Source organism: Choloepus didactylus, chromosome 2 (assembly GCF_015220235.1).
Source record: "Choloepus didactylus isolate mChoDid1 chromosome 2, mChoDid1.pri, whole genome shotgun sequence".
Taxonomy (NCBI): domain Eukaryota; kingdom Metazoa; phylum Chordata; class Mammalia; order Pilosa; family Megalonychidae; genus Choloepus; species Choloepus didactylus.
Window position 1 is genome coordinate 205,077,648 of NC_051308.1, and position 15,541 is coordinate 205,093,188.

The 15,541-nt window shown below is 50.4% G+C and overlaps 2 protein-coding genes across 8 annotated transcripts in view; one reads left to right on the plus strand and one right to left on the minus strand.

Annotated features, from left to right (window-relative positions):
- Nucleotides 1-1,752: 1,752 nt before the first annotated feature.
- HYI (hydroxypyruvate isomerase (putative)) lies at nucleotides 1,753-4,518 on the plus strand. Its single transcript, XM_037827486.1, has 8 exons — nucleotides 1,753-2,004; nucleotides 2,089-2,200; nucleotides 3,283-3,397; nucleotides 3,595-3,673; nucleotides 3,768-3,817; nucleotides 3,925-3,994; nucleotides 4,129-4,263; nucleotides 4,391-4,518. Exons 1-8 carry the CDS (start codon nucleotides 1,806-1,808, stop codon nucleotides 4,462-4,464), a joined length of 834 nt encoding a protein of 277 aa, XP_037683414.1. The 5' UTR covers nucleotides 1,753-1,805; the 3' UTR covers nucleotides 4,465-4,518.
- SZT2 (SZT2 subunit of KICSTOR complex) overlaps nucleotides 4,512-15,541 on the minus strand; it is a 92,320-nt gene continuing 81,290 nt past the window's right edge. For 4 of the 7 annotated variants that reach the window (XM_037827476.1, XM_037827475.1, XM_037827477.1 and 1 more), the window contains 14 exons: nucleotides 15,223-15,490; nucleotides 15,040-15,119; nucleotides 14,826-14,951; nucleotides 14,511-14,710; nucleotides 12,352-12,442; nucleotides 12,040-12,120; nucleotides 11,882-11,956; nucleotides 8,934-9,147; nucleotides 8,347-8,500; nucleotides 8,069-8,191; nucleotides 7,552-7,957; nucleotides 7,330-7,446; nucleotides 5,502-5,570; nucleotides 4,512-5,340 (listed from right to left, as the gene is read on the minus strand). In XM_037827476.1, the coding sequence (XP_037683404.1) occupies nucleotides 5,197-5,340; nucleotides 5,502-5,570; nucleotides 7,330-7,446; nucleotides 7,552-7,957; nucleotides 8,069-8,191; nucleotides 8,347-8,500; nucleotides 8,934-9,147; nucleotides 11,882-11,956; nucleotides 12,040-12,120; nucleotides 12,352-12,442; nucleotides 14,511-14,710; nucleotides 14,826-14,951; nucleotides 15,040-15,119; nucleotides 15,223-15,490 (2,148 nt within the window). In that variant the 3' untranslated portion in view covers nucleotides 4,512-5,196. Of the gene's footprint in view, nucleotides 5,341-5,501; nucleotides 5,571-7,327; nucleotides 7,465-7,551; nucleotides 7,958-8,068; nucleotides 8,192-8,346; nucleotides 8,501-8,933; nucleotides 9,148-11,881; nucleotides 11,957-12,039; nucleotides 12,121-12,351; nucleotides 12,443-13,375; nucleotides 13,562-14,292; nucleotides 14,418-14,510; nucleotides 14,711-14,825; nucleotides 14,952-15,039; nucleotides 15,120-15,222; nucleotides 15,491-15,541 lie in introns of those variants that run through there. The other 3 variants (XM_037827478.1, XR_005215398.1, XM_037827480.1) reach the window with 3 other exon arrangements.

A 15,541-nucleotide genomic window follows, 5' to 3' on the forward strand; every position in this document is an offset into this window, starting at 1 on the left:
ACAGTTGCACTTTGAGATTTCCTATATCAAAGCTAACACAGAACATAGATCAAGATGATTTCTACTTATGTATTGTTGGACTATAAACTGTTACAACATTTTTGAAAAGCTATTTAGCACAGTCATCAAGAACTTTAAAATACTAAGTTTTGACCATGTAATTTCACCTCTAGGAATTTACCCAATCAGTAGGGTTATTGTAGATGCAAGTAAATGCATTCAAGATGTCTCAAGAAATGTTAAGAGACTACACAGCCCCAGTTGCTGAGGAAAACCTAAACATCCCAGACTCAGGAAAAGACCTGGCAGTAGCTGTGGGTTTGGGCAGCCCTGGGAACGCAACAGCTGGGGTTTCTCAATGTGCTACCTCTACTCATGTGGCTTGGATACCCTCCTCTCTGCTCTAGCTCTCCTTTACCACTTTATTCAGTTTCTACTGCCTGGTAACTTGTTCGCACATGGCCTATCAGGTCAGCCCAATCATTTTTCAGTAACTCTTTCAGGGGTCTCTTCCCACATCTTACTTGACTCTCTCAGTGTTTCCTTGTTTGAACTCTTGAGAGAGGGAACCTGATTGGCCTGGACACCTTTCCAAACCAGGCAAGGAGCAGGTCTTTGGCCAGTCTATGGATTTGCTGCCCTTGGATCAGGTGTCCTCTGTGGTTCAACCAGCTGTGGCTATGAGGGGATAGGCCAGTGCAGAGATTGGTGGTGGGGAGCAGCCAATTTTCCTTATAAAGGACTTTGGGCAGGCAGACATTGGAACAGACATCTTCAGAAAAAGAACTTAAGATTCAGAGAAGGGTTCCAAGGAGTGCATAAAAGTGCCCTTTATAGCACTTTAGCTGTATGTTGAAAAAAACATAATGTCCATCAACAGAACAGCATGATAAACTATGGGCTGCCTGCAGTGGTGGAACAATGAGCAGCTAATGCAATGACTTTGAAGAATACTGAAGAACACTGAGAAGTGCTCACAAAATAAGTGAAAAAAGGAGGATATACCCTATATACAGTGTGATCAGAATTTTGTAAAAACAAACAAAAACAATCCCCCAAATTATGTTTGTTTACTTTTTCAATCTGTAAGGGCAAGTTAACAGGTTAGTGGTTGATAACTGGTGGTTTAAATTTTCTTCTTTATTCAAGCATACAGCTTTAGGATGTTTCATAATGAACAGATACTATTTTTATAACGGGGAAACTACCAACTATTATTTGTTAAGTCCACAGTCCTTAATTTTGGGCCCTCGGGTCCAGGTCAGCTCCCCTTGGCCCCCTCCCCATAAACACCCGCGTCCCCACCTCCCGTGGTCAAGGGGCGCACCACGCTCCTTCACCTCTTCCGGACCCCGAGGCTCCTCCTCTATTTCCGAGCTGCCCTTCCTGTCCAAAAAGGAGGTCCAGAAAAAGCTGCTCTCGCTTCTCATTCTGAACTGTCCAAGATTTTGAAAACACATTACCTTTCTAACCAAAAAATAATAAACGTTTACTCTGAAAGCCGCCAAAGCAAGCTCTCGCCCGGGTTCCTCCGGGCACTAGCTTCTCTCCCCGCGTCCAGACGGCTCGCGGCGCCAGCGCGATCTAGCCCACGTCCCTTCTCGGGTGCTCCGGCGGATCGAGGCCCCAGAACCGCGTGCGGCGTCTCCGCAGGGCTCCCCTCCTGCAGCGTCCCAGCGGGAACCGGCCGCCAGCCTCAGCTCGAGCGGGTCTCCCAAGCTCTCCCTGCGTCTGGGCGCCCTGCCCGCCTTCCGGCTTCCGGTCGGCCCCGGACTCTGCCCCAGGGCCTGTCAACACGGCCGGCCATGGCTCCTCTGCGTTTCTCCGCGAATCTGTCGTGGTTGTTCCCCGAACTCTCCGGCCTCCCCGCACGGCTCCGGGCCGCGGGCAGCTCGGGTTTCGAGGCCGCCGAGGTCGCCTGGCCATACGCAGAGCCGCCGGAGGCGCTGGCGCGCTCGGCGCGGGACGCGGGACTGCGGCTGGTGCTGATCAACACGCCCCCGGGTGCGCCGGCTGGGCCCGGGCGGGTCAGACCGTAGATTAGGACGGGGCGCCCGAGACGGGGGCTGAGGCTCGTTCTCTCCGTAGGAGACCAAGGGAAAGGGGAAATGGGGCTGGGCGCCGTTCCTGGGAGGCAGGCGGCTTTCCGAGAGGGACTGGAGCAGGCTGTGCTGTACGCCAAGGCTCTGGGCTGTCCCAGGTATCCTCCCCTTTCCTCTTCCTTCTACGCCCGATTTTGCCCTGTCTCCTCCCACCTCTGACCCACCATCCAGGTCTGAGCCGCTCAGCTGACTGAGTGCACTGGCCCTGCCCACCCTATTCAATCCTTGTCCTTTTTAAATGGCCGTTTGCATTTTCTTTATCTGTTGTGTGTCATTCTCTGCTCATTCCCTGCTGGAATCCCATGCTGGGAGTTCAGCTTGACCAAGGAGATAGCGAAGTGAATGTACTGAGTGATTCATTCTAGGATGGGGTCAGTTCAAGAGGCCGTGGGAGCAGAATTGGCACCTAATACCGTCCCCCTTCCCCGGGCCCAGAGACAGCTTCTTACGGGTAGTGATGCTTGAACTGGATCTTGAAGGAGTTACTTGGTGGGCAGGAAATGAAGAGCGATTGGCCAGAGCCAAAAGGGGGATTGGTATGTTCAGCAGACTTCAAGTGCGCTCAGCAGAGTTCATGAGGCTAGAGATGTAGCCTGTTGGGGCTGGGGTGGGGGTGGGGGTGGCAGGAATGTCTGAAGTTTGCATGTGATCAGGGAAGAAATGGAAGGCTCAAAGTGGGGCTGATCAAATAAAGGTCAAATCTGCTGAGAAGGAACTGGCAACAAATCATTACTAGTGAGTTGTGGGGGCAGAACACAGAAGGGAAGGGGCAGAGAAAGATGTAAGGAGAGGAAGTAGAGACAGGCAGCATGGAATGTTTGAGAAGGGTAAGGGTCAAAGCAAATTTTTAAAGTTGAGAGTTAAGCATGCCTGTAGGCTGAGAAGGTGCCAAGGGAAAGGGAGAGGTTGCAAGTACAGGAAGAGTTAAGCGATGGACTGATAGGAGGGATGGGATTCAGAGCCCAGAACAGGTTGACCCTAAGAAGGTACCTGGGCTTTGGCTGACACAGCAGTGTCTGAGGGCCCTGGGGTGCCCGAGCATCATAGTCCAGAAGGTGTGGACTGGAGACCTGGCATAGTCAGAGAGCATCCTGAAGGTGCACATAGGGAACCAAGTGTGTGAAGGCCTCTGCTTCTGGGATGGACTTACCAGGCTCCTCCAGCTCCTTTTTCCCCACAGCATTCACCTGATGGCTGGCCGTGTACCCTGGGGGGCTGACCGAGCAGCGGTCAAGAGTGAGATGGAGACTGTTTTTCTGGAGAACCTGAGGCATGCAGCTGGGGTTTTGGCTCAGGTGAGACAGGTGAAAACACATATAGACACAATGTGTGCCTGAGTATGTTGAGTGGAGTGCATAGTGGGGAGGACAAGTGAGGCACAAGGCTGTGGGCATTGGCCCAGGTCAGAGGGACAAGTGAGGGCCCTGCCCAGTGACTGATGGAGGACAAACGTGAGGAGGAGCTTCATTCACAGCATATGCCTTTGTGCTAGGAGAACCTCGTGGGACTGCTGGAGCCCATAAACACCCGCATCACTGACCCCCAGTACTTCCTGGATACCCCCCAGCAGGGTAGGACCCCCCAGCCCTGTGCCTCCTCCTGTCCCCTTCGATTCCTGGGGTTCTCCTTGAGGCTCACGGTCTCCCCCCCCACCTTTTCTTCCAGCGGCAGCCATCTTAGAGAAGGTTGGAAGACCCAACCTCCAGTTACAAATGGTAAGTGGAAGAAAGGGAGTGTTTTTCAGAGCCCATGTTCTCCAAATCTCGGGAGTGTGGAAGAATGGCAGAGGCCTGCAGGGTATCTGCAGTATTTTCTTCCCCAGGACATATTCCACTGGCAGATCATGGATGGGAACCTGACAGGAAATATCCAGAAGTTCCTGCCCATCATTGGTGAGGGATCCCTTTCTTTGCTCCGTCTTGGTCTGTTGTGCTTCCTATGCTCCTCATCCTTTCAAACCGCACATTTCTCCCTCAGGCCACAGGCAGGAGGCCTGGGCCCCACACTTGTCTGCATCTGTTCTCAGGGCATGTGCAGGTTGCACAGGTCCCAGGCCGGGGGGAACCTGGAAGCCCTGGAGAGCTGAACTTCCCCTACCTATTCCAACTTCTGGAAGATGAAGGCTACAAAGGGTTTGTGGGCTGTGAGTACCGGCCTCAAGGTGAGGAATGAGGTGAAGGGTGGGTGAGGCTCCAGACTTGGCCCCGGGGAAGGGAGCACTGGAGGGACTTATTGGACAGGGACTGTTCTCTCTTGGTTGATATGCCACTGCCTCCTTCTCCCCTCAGGAGACACAGCAGAAGGCTTGAGTTGGCTCCGTTCATACTGGGATAGGCGAGGCCACCCACATGCCTCTCCTTGATAGCAAGTGAACATCCCGTGTCTCCTTGGAATTAAAGACAACTTGTGGAACATTTTCACATGTATATGCATTTAGGGATAGAGGGTCAGGGAGGGGGTGTGGATAACAGTGTCTTAACCTTTCAGCTTCTCTGGGCTGCTTCCCTCCCATGGAGAAGGACCATCATACAGCTCATGCTCAAGTCCTCCAGTCTGTGCCAGTGTTGCTGTGGAGATGAGAGAGCTTCTGAGCCCACCTCCTCATTTACAGATGAGAAGCCAAGGGTCTGAGAGCAAAGGGACTTGCCCATGGTCACAAGTGCTTTCAAAGGCAAGAGCTAGCACTGGAACTTAGGGGCCTTAATAGTAATGCCCAGCAGTGATGTCCAAGTGGGAAATGAATACCCGAGGGCTGGGGGCAGACAGAGCAATCTATGACTTGAGTGCTTGCCACCTGCTGTGAAGAACTGGGAAGGAGTAGGAAGGAAGGAGAAGCCCCCTTCTGGAAGGGTCCAGCAGCCTGAGAGCAATGGACACCTTAGGGAACCCTGGCCTGGTTAGTGCTGGGAGTGCTGGGGGAGATCAGCTGGGCTGAAGCAGCAGACCCTTTAGATAAAATCAGTCACAAAGACTGGTGTCACTCTGTGTTCAGGCTTGCCTTGCGGTCCAGAGCAGGGCTAATCAGTCCTGCCTCAAATGGGAAATCAGAGATATCCATGATTCAAGGAACAGCAGCATTCAGTGGCCCACTCCCTCAAAGGAGGCGGGTCCAGAGGGTAAAACAGGCTGTGTTGATGACCGACTCCAGGTGGTGGTAGGTGGAGACCAGCTGAGCAGGGGGGCTCTCACTGTCCTGGGGCTGTACTGGGAAGGGCTCTCGGAAAACCACCGTCAGAGACTGTGGGAACACAGGTGGAGGTGCAGTGATGAGAGGAGGGCATGGGTGGGGACAGGGAGCAGGGCCCAGAAAGGGTGGGCACTCCAATACTCAGCAGGCTCTAGGGTAGAGCATGTGAGGGACAACCTCCCCACACAAAGCTCCCCACCTCCTGTTCTCACCGTCTTTCCCAAGTGGGAATCCAGAAACACTAGCACAAAACAGTCAGTGAACTTCTGATTCAGCACAACCTGTAGTGAAAGACAAAATGAGATAGGGAATGAGGCGTGCCTCACCCCAGGAGGCCCAGACCCTGAAAGCAGGGACCAGTTAGAAAAGGTCTGCTCCCATTGCCACCCTGGATCCCACCTGAACTCCAAGGTCACTCCAAGGACCTTGTCTCCAAATTGAACACATCAGTCTTCATCCTTGCTAGCTTTCGAATCAGCCTTCTGAGCCTCCTCAGAATGAGGGGGTAACATTTTTTTTTTTTTTAATTCAGTTTTATTGAAATACATTCACACACCATACAATCATCCATGATATACAATCTACTGTCCACAGTATGATAACATAGTTATGCATTCATCACCACAATCTATCTCTGAACATTCTCCTTACATCAGAAAGAACCAGAACAAGAATAAAAAATAAAAGTGAAAAAAAAACACCCAAATCATCCCCCCATCCCACCCCATTTGTCCTTTAGTTTTTATCCCCATTCCTCCACTCATCCATACACTAGATAAAGGGGGTGTGATCCACAAGGTCTTCACAATCACACTGTCACCAAGGGGGTAACATTTGATCGGGAAGTTACTGAGGTGGTCCCTATAGAGGCTTTGCACAAAGCCTGGCACGACACACAGCAGCTGATCAGTGAATCCAAGTTCTCCGCCCCTGACACCATCACCCCTTGCCTCTGTACCTGGCACTGTCTTGGGTCTCTCATCTCTCTGACGTCTCCTGGGGCTGTCCTCTTTTGTTTGCTCCCTAATGCTCAGCTTTGCGATCTCTCTCTGGGCAATTTCTTCTACTCCCAAGACTTTAATTACCACCTGATTATTGAGATGCTGCCTAGATCTCGCTCCCGAGCACCAGTTCCCCAATGCCCATAAGCTTCCTAGACAGTGTTCCCACAAGGCCCTCAGGGACCTCAGACTCAGCTTGTCCCAAGCTGAACTCATCACCCTCCCCAAACCCACTTCTGCTTTAGTGGTCCCACCCATGGGGAGCAACCCCATGTGCTCACACTCTCCTGCACCACTGAAGCCTTATCCTAACTGATTTCAGCCTCTATGGATGACCCTTTGTGCACCCTGGAACTAATCTTCCTCACAAACAACATCCTAGAAGCCTCACCACAGTCTAACTCCTACTTTCTCTTTTTAAGACTTCTCTTGATGCCTTTTCTGATTCCCCATACTAAGGGCCCACCACCATACCTCTTTTCTCTCTACTTTTCCTCCATGGCAGTGCTTCTCAAACTTTAATGTGCCTGCAAAGCATCTGGGGCTCTTGCTAAAATGTAGATTCTGATTCAACAGAGTCTGCTTGAGAGTGTGCACAGCAACAAGCTCCTATAGGAGCTTGCTGGTGCTGCTAGTTTGAGGACACACTTTAAGTTACAACACTTTAAAGCCCAAGAGGTCCTTTCTGGGACTTCAGCCTCCAAGACCAATCACTAATGAGTTCCGGAGGGCTCCTCTGTTGTCAATTCCCAGATCCTCAGGATCTCTAACCAGAGTACTTGTTTTTGGTGAGCCTTGAGGTCAGGGCTCTAGTTTGTTTTCTTTAATACCTCACAGCTCAGTGAATCACATGCTGTGGCTCAATGCTTGATGCCTGGAGGATTTTTACATCTATCTGTGGAGTCTCTTTCCATTTAGGCCCCCCTACAGACCAGAGCTTGTTTGGTCAGGCTGGGGCTCCTTCAGGGAGGCATCTGTCATTTCTCTGATGAGGATTTCTGACATGTCTCCCCCTTCAGAGGGGTTCAAAGAGACTTACCAGGTACTGTGTTCCCAAGTCTGGGCTCTGGAAATGGCGACAACTCTGGGGGAAACGGCTTAGGAGAACCTTGATCAGGCTCTGGTACCAGGAGACCGTCATGGACAGGAAGCAGTCCTAGGGAGAGTTCAAGGCCTGCATCTGCTATCTCAGAGCCACCTCTTGAAACCTCTGCACCCTCCACCCCAGCATCCATTCCAGCCCCAACCCACAGTCCCTTACCAGCTGGGGGTCGATGTCCCCAATGGATTTGGCATGGACTGCTCCTAGGAGTTCTTCCAGCTCTGCCAGGGCCAGGCGTCCACCTAGCCGCAGACGATCAGGCCCTGGTGGCTCCAGCAAGAAGAGGCGCTTCCAGAGTGTGTCCCGACGGCAGTGCCCTCCAGCCAGCCGCACCAGCTGAGCTAGGCGTGCCCGTGCCACCCCTACCTCTGCAGCCAGTGGTGGGAACAGGGGAGCTGGTCCAGGGGCAAGAGCAACCCCCAAGGCCTCCCCAGGACTACCAGCTAAGCACCCAGGAGCCTCTGGCTCAGGAGACAGTCTGGGGGGCTTCCGGAACCGGCGCATATCAGCAGTGAGTCTGGGGAAGAGCTCTCGTTGGCTGGTGAGCACCACAAAGAACCGCAGCCTAGGAAAGGGGAGAAAGAGGGTAAACGTGCGGTTCCCGTTGGGGTACATAGGGTAAGAGCAGTGGGGAGGCTGGGTAATGGGCATATTCAAGGTGGGGGAATCTGCTGACCGCAGGACATGCCGTTCAGCCTCTCCTTGCTCCTCGAAGGGTGCAGCACAGTGACAGACAAGCAGAGACACATCAAAGTCATCCTGGTGGTGAAGTCCCTCCAAGTCCAGGTAGGAGCCAGAGCTATGTGGTGGGCATGGGGGAGATGTCAACCCTGAGGTGTCAATCAAACCAACCCCACCCCTTCTTCCCCAGAAAACATGGGTCTCCCTACTCCAAGTACGGCCTGCACCTCAGCTCCACCAGACTGCATACTGGGTGCCCCCTCCCAGGCTTACCTGTGCCACGCTGACACCAGGGCATATTCATTATGTTCTGGACCCCCTGGTCGGGCCATACGCAATGGCTTCATATGGTAGGAGCTGGCATGGTCAGCCACGTAGTTGTAAAGCTGGTGGGCAGCAATGAGTGGTGTGGGGAGCTCCAGTGTCCCTGAGGGGCAAGTTATAGGAGACGGGATATTGAGCCTGGGATAGACACAATGATCTGGTGGGGGTGAGGGTGAGAGATGGGATATGGTAAGGCTCTGATTGGCAGGCAGACTGGTTCTGCTTTCCTGGGGAGGTCCTGAGTTCCTATGGAACACCAAGAGGGGATAATGGCTCACTGTTCAACATAAACAGACAGAAGGCAGGGTGTATATGACATAGGATCCAAACTTTGATATGAAACAGACTGTGAAGAACTTAAGACAAAGACAGAGACATGGTGATAGGGTATAAGTGACAAGAGGTAATTAACAATATGGGGCACCAGATACAGAGACTAGGTCTTGCCCTGGACCAGTCCACTCACTGGCCCTGGCTAGGAGACACTTTGGGGCCTGTTCTTTTTCTGGCTCATTGGCTTTCCCTTGGGCACTAACCTTGGTAAATGTGGTTGCGGCCAAAGTGAGGCCCATCAGGGTGGTGGGCCAGGAAATGGCGCAGGAAGGTGGTGAGGTGGTAGCCATGCCGGAGGACCAGGTGGGCGCCCAGCACGTGTTGGTGCACGAGGCGCAGGTGGAAGTCATAGCTGAATGAGTGCACGTGCATCAGGTCTCGCACCTTATCGCACTCCTCTGTGAACAGCATGGACAGCTAGGGAGGGGGCAGCAGGGGGCTAGATTAGGGTACGAAGCACAGGTTGAGGAAGTTCAACAGATTCACCCTGTTGCTGTGGGCCCAGGGGAACTCCCTCTGACAGAATAGCTTTATGGGAAGCCCTCATTACAGTCTCACTTTTTTATACTGTATTGTAACTGTTTACATGAAACTGGGACCTCTTTACTCTGTATCCCAGATTGCACTAGAGTCTGGCACTGAAGCAACAAATATTTGTGTGTGCCTGCCATGTACCTACCAGATACTGTTCTAGGTGCTGGGGATACAGTGGAAAACAGAAACAAATCTCTGCCCTCAAGGAGCTTACATTCCTGTAGTGGGGAGACAGACAATAAACACTAGACAGAGTAAATAAGTAAATTACATAGTTACATTGGAAGATGGTGTTATGGAAAATGAAGTCATAAAACTGGGGTCAGAATGTTATTGCAGTTTTAAATAGGTGGTCAGGGTAGGCCAGGTGTGTAATTATTTACTATTAAAAAGTTTTTTCTGGCCCCGTCCTACCTCTCCAGCTTTACCTTCCCATCAAACTACTTGCTCTTCCCAAGGACATCACATGTTGTCTCTTCTACAATTTGTATCTATTGTTCCCTTTATCTGGAACACTGCTTTCCCTGACCCCCAAACCTTACTAACTCCTACTCATCTTAAAGCAACATCTGGGACATCTTGCCAAGGCTAGGCTAGGGTGACTGTCCTCTGAATGAATGAAAGAATGAATCACTGATGGAAGAAGAAAGGAAAAGCAGAAACCTGGAGCTGGTGCACCTCTTCATGAAAATCACCACTATTGAATGTGTGTTATTTGGATCTGTGGTGCCAGAATGGCAGAATCTACATTACCACTCTCTCTGGGGCCCCGGGTCTAGGAGTTATAAATGATTATACAAGGAGCAGTAGCCTAGAGGCCAGACTAGCTGTGTGACCTAAGATAAGACACAATCTCTTTGGGCTCAGTTTCCTCATCTACCACAGAGATAATGTAAAAGGTCTATCTAAAGTTAGAGGCAGCATGATAAACGAAATAAACAAGGATGAGTCTCAGAATCACAAAGACCTAGATTTCAAAACTGATACTGCCACTTACTAGCTGTATGCTCTGGAACAAATTACTCAACCACTATGACCTTCAGTTTCCTTACCTGTACAACAGGAATAAAACTCTCCTCTTTGCTTAGTATGTGTACTAAGCAGTTAATAAACAATAGTGATAATAAAGCAATTTAGAAATCTAAGTAGGGTTAAAGATAGCTAAGTAGGGGCAGAGACAGCCAAGCCAGATGGAGATCAGGGGGCCAGGAAGCCAGAAGGACTTCAGGAGACTCAAGAAATGGGGGGTCAAGAGGTCACTCTGGAGGGCATTCTTATGCGCTATATAGATATCCCTCTTTAGTTTTTAGTGTATTGGAATAGCTAGAAGGAAAAACCTAAAATTGTTGAACTGCAACCCAGTAGCCTTGATTCTTGAAGGCGATTATGTTACTACGTAGCTTACATGGTGTGGACTGTGTGACTGTGAAAACCTGGTGGCTCACATTCCCTTTATCTAGTGTATGGACAGATGAATAGAAATATGGGGACAAAAACTAAATGAAAAATAAGGTGGGATGGGGTGTATATGGAATGTTTTGGGTGTTCTTTTTTACTTTTATTTTTATTTCTTTTGGGTATAAGGAAAATGTTCAAAAATTGATTCTGGTGATGAATGCACAACTATATGATGGTACTGTGAATAACTGGTTGCACACTGTGGATGACTGTAGGGTATGTGAATATACCTCAATAAAACTGTATTAAAAAAAAGACAATGAGAATAAATATGATATGAAAATACTTAAAAAAAAAAAAAAAGAAGTGGAGGTGGTCCTTTTCTCCAATACTAGAGCACAGTGTGAAAGAATACCTGCCCCTCCACAGCCCCTTCTGAGCATTGTAGCCCAGGTAGGTTCCTGAATATAAAGTTACCATGCCTTGGATCACATTATCCTGTAATGACCAGACGAGGATCCAAATCCAAGTCAAAGGCAACCATCTATAGGCTGGATATGAGTGGTTGAGATCTGAAAGCTCTACACAGTGGAGAGGGGTCTGACTTGTCTGTAGTTGAGGAGAGACTATACCTAATCAGATTCTGATCTCTGAGAAACTAATCATGAGGCAAAAAGAAGCCATAGGCCCTAGCAGGATATTCCTGGCAACCCAAAGGAGCCAAACTGACTCCCATACAGAAGGGCTTCAGATCCCTGACCATACTAGATCTTCTGACTCATTCTGAATGCTCTTGGGTGCTTGGCCTTCATAGGATACAAAGGCCCTGCCCTTGGGGAAGACTGACAGGGACACAATTAACAACTAAGTGCAGGGAAATGCTGTGGGGTATGAGAAAAGGAGAATTCAGACCTTCTTTCTAAGTGTTAGTGACTGTATTGATGATGCCAGGGTGTCCCCAGCTCTAGATTAGGCCAGGACTGCTGTCTGCCCTCAGTGCTGTGGCAGAATACATTTCTGGATGACAGGCAGAGTCATTTGGTGGTGGTTGGTCCAGTCATGGTGCCAGAATGACCACTGACTTAGCCCACAGCACCAGATCAATCACTGGGTCAAACTGTCTACTGTATTACTCTTACTACCCACCCAGGTGGGCTGTGGGGCCACATTGCCCAAGCCTCATCTAACCCCATATTCCCATCTTCTGTCCCCAACATACCTGAGAGTTGACAGCCTGTCCCATGGGGATTCGGGAACATTCCAGGGCAAACTGTTTGACACAGAAGTAACAGCCCTGGAGAGAGGGTGAAGATGAGGTCAGGAAGGCAAGAGACAGTTAAGTCTCACTCTCCTCACCTAGCACTCCCTCCTGCTCACCTGGAAAGTCAGCTCCATGAGGATGATGCCCCCAGGCAGTGCCCGCTGCAGGTGGTAGGTAGTGATCACTGAGCCAGTGCTCTGGAGAGAGGAAGAGAACTGGGGCTCAGGGGCAAGGATTGTGAGCTCACTAGCCTTGATCCAGCAGCAAAGGGGGCCCTTGGGTCACTCTCTTTATTGGTGTCATTCTGGGATCAACAACCTCAGTCTATCACCCAGGATCACTGACCTCAGGTCTTGGAGAAATAATTCAGGGTCAGTGACACCGATGTCTAGGGCATCATCAGGGAAGGTGATGTGACAGTGAGTTACCTTGGGACTCCCATCACTCTTGGTTTTAGGGCAGGAGAAGGAGCCTCGCCCTTCTGTTCCAAGGATAGCCATGGCCCGCAGGCGGCTGGTGCTGCACAAGAGGAAAGGGAACAAGAAGGTAAGGCAGGGGGGTGAGATGAAGGATTACAGCTCTCAGACCCACAATCTGTTTTACATGGAATCATTCTGCAGAAGAAACAGGCCCAGAGAGGGGAATGACTTGCTCAGGGTCCCAGTGACTAAGTGATAAAGCTGAGACTGGAGTCCTGGTCGAGACTACGGGGATAGGGTTCTCTTCACAGCAGCTGCTGCTTTAAAGGGAAGTGAGAATAGTGCTCAGTGAGGAGATAAGACCAATTCTCTTTCTCTATTAGTGAGAAGATGAGGGTAGGGCAGGAGAGGCTGCTGTGAATATGGGTAGACACCTGTATGGGGATGGAGATATCAGCATACTGGTGGGGGGTAAAGGGGTAGGAAAGGAGGTGGGAAGTGATCTGATATATGTCTGAGATTTAATTAGGACATTTTAAGGTGCTTAATGTCCTGGTTAGGTACTTTCCTATGAAGGTAGAAATGTTTCTCTTTTGGTTGGGGAATTTCATAGGCCTGCTGTTCTTTCTTAACTCAGAGGCAAGGGAAGAAAAGAAGCAGGGAAGGTACTGTGAATAAGGACAAAACACAAAGGGCCAGTGGGATCCACTCATTATGCTGAAGAGCTGTAAGAAGCCAGAACTCTCTTGCTGGGGGCCAAGGCCTCTGGCAAGAAGAAATGTCCCATTCAACTGTGGCAGGAAATTGAGACAAAATTTAACTAGTGATTGGTGACAGTTTAGAAATTGGTGAGAAATGAAGGCCTTAACTGTGTCTTTAAATTTTGCTCTAGAAACTTATTTATTTACTTATTTATTTTTTACTAGCACACATCTCATTCCTTTATTATGGCTGAATAATATTCCATTGCATGAATAATATGTCATTTTGTTTATCCATTCATCAATCAGTAGACATTTTGGTTGTTTCTAGAAACTTAGTTTTTAACCAAGTGTCCTTGTTTTAAAAAAGAATTGAAATTTGGGGGATGAACATAGCTGAATGGAATATATGCAAACTAAAGTCTCTTACAAGAAGCTCCTGCAACTGAGAACTCGCTGTCAACAGCAACAGCTGCACAGCTACTCCTCAGGCTGCTGGGGAACAGCTGACCAGATCACTGTCAGAAGAGACCAGTACATGAGAGGGCTGGGATCAGAGGTGCAGGCATGTTTTCTCTCCCTGATCTCTGGAAAAGAAGGAAGCCTGGGAGGTGGAGAGCTGGTTACAAATAACCTAAGGAGTCAGAATTGGATTTCTGGACCAAGGTGGTGTTTTAAGTAAGGAAGAAGCACATTTTACACTTATTAGCTTGAAAAGGCGTCAGATTGAAAATATAGAAGGGGGAGAAAATATCTTAATAAACCCAGACAGCTGGAGACATGAAGTTAACTGTAATGTGGACAGATTATTTTTCCCATATAGCCACTGGAATAGAATCTGGAAGTTCAGATGCTGAGAAGAGCATAGAGCAGGGACACAAAAAAAGGACTTTTGAGATTTCACACAGGATGGGAAAGGTCATGCAGAGTTGTCACTGAGCTCTGTGAGGTGGGAAGGTGGTGACAGAGGGGCTGCCTACTTCCCAAGGCTGAGACCTGTCACTACTGGCTGGTGAATGAACGAGACAAAGACCTCTACAGGCCAGAGACAGCGAGGCAAGCAGGACCAGTGCAGAGGACCTTGGTGAGAAGAAAAGTAACCTTGATGAGAAAAGAGCTCTTTGAGCCAGGAACCATACAAGATCTCAGGAGAGCTCAGTGGGATGATAAGACAGGAATCATTAAGACCCAGATCCAAAAGCTTAAGAGCAAGATTCGTGTATATGATGTACCAAGCTTGTAAACATACAAGATGTACATCTGTGGGCGTGAGCTCCACAAGATGTTTGAGGTTCGCAGGACATTCCTGAGGGATGAGTGTGCAAGATCCTCATGTATATGTGCTGCCCCGGTGGCATAAGCACGCCACAAGACCTGCCAAAATAGGACCTGTGTGAATGGAGGAAGGGCCTGTGGGGGCCTCACCTGCAGTGGAGAAGAGGAAAGGGAAGGAAGGGACCAGCTCACCTGCGGGTGGGAGAGGGGGGCCGCAGTGGTACCAGCACAAAGCCTATGCTCTGCAGATACTGCACATATTGCTGCAGGAAAGCCAAGCTCAGCTCCTTCAGCCACGGCTCCTCACGGGCTCCTGACAGAGGCACATCTGAGGATTCACAGCTTGAGGAGGCCTCTCGGCTCCCAGACCCTAACTCAGGACGATGGCGTCGCTGTGGGAGTTGAGATTAAGGAAGGCTCCTTACTGCCAACTGCTCCACTGGGGTAGAGGTCATTAGGAGGTAAAAGGAGATCCCATGGGAGAAATCTGGGAGTCTTGAACCTCACCTGGCCCTCAGAGGGCCCAGAGGTTTCTGGGGGCCCATGCAGCCAGGCAGCTGGGTCGAAGAGCAGGGCTGTTGCACAGTAATGCACCAGGCGGGACGACTGCTTCAGGGTCTCCAGCTCCCCTGCCTGTGGATATGGGGCAGTGAGCACTAGAGCAACGGCCAGGGAATGGTCACAGGATCCCTGGACAGGGCCATGTATTAGGATCACTCACACTGACTGGCATGCTGGCTGGGGCGGAACGCTGCTGCCAGGTTACAAACAGGTTCTCCATCTTCATCTGGCGCTCCAGCTCTGGGGGTGGGAGCCATAAGCAGTAGTCTCCAGAAGCTGCCACCCTTTTCCCTCCCAGACTCCACAGATTTCCCCTCTGCACTGCCCAGCCCAGTGCTCCCACCTCTGCGCTCTGTCATCTTGATCTCCAGGAACTGTTGTCCATGGTAGGTGACGGGATCAGGGGGTCTGGGCATGGGACCAAGTGTGGAGCTGGGGCGGACAGCTGTGATATCCCTCAGGGCCTCATCAAAAGGGAATGTGTCCAGGGTAAGGGGGCCCCCACCACGAGAGGACCCACTCAGCCGGCCCTGCTCCCGGCTCAGTGGGGGACTTGCACTCCGGATAAGGGTCTCCGCTTCCATGGTCGGCAGTAGGAATGGGTTTGGCTCCTGAGAGAGATGGAGTCTCACAATGCATTCTCCATGGCCCTTGCCCTCAGA

Excerpts from the sequence above, each read along its gene's own strand:
- HYI (XM_037827486.1), top strand. The coding sequence starts at position 1,806 with ATGGCTCCTCTGCGTTTCTCCGCGAATCTGTCGTGGTTGTTCCCCGAA. Across the intron at positions 3,674-3,767 it reads CCTGGATACCCCCCAGCAGG|CGGCAGCCATCTTAGAGAAG; the intron begins GTAGGACCCCCC and ends CTTTTCTTCCAG. Across the intron at positions 3,995-4,128 it reads GAAGTTCCTGCCCATCATTG|GGCATGTGCAGGTTGCACAG; the intron begins GTGAGGGATCCC and ends ATCTGTTCTCAG.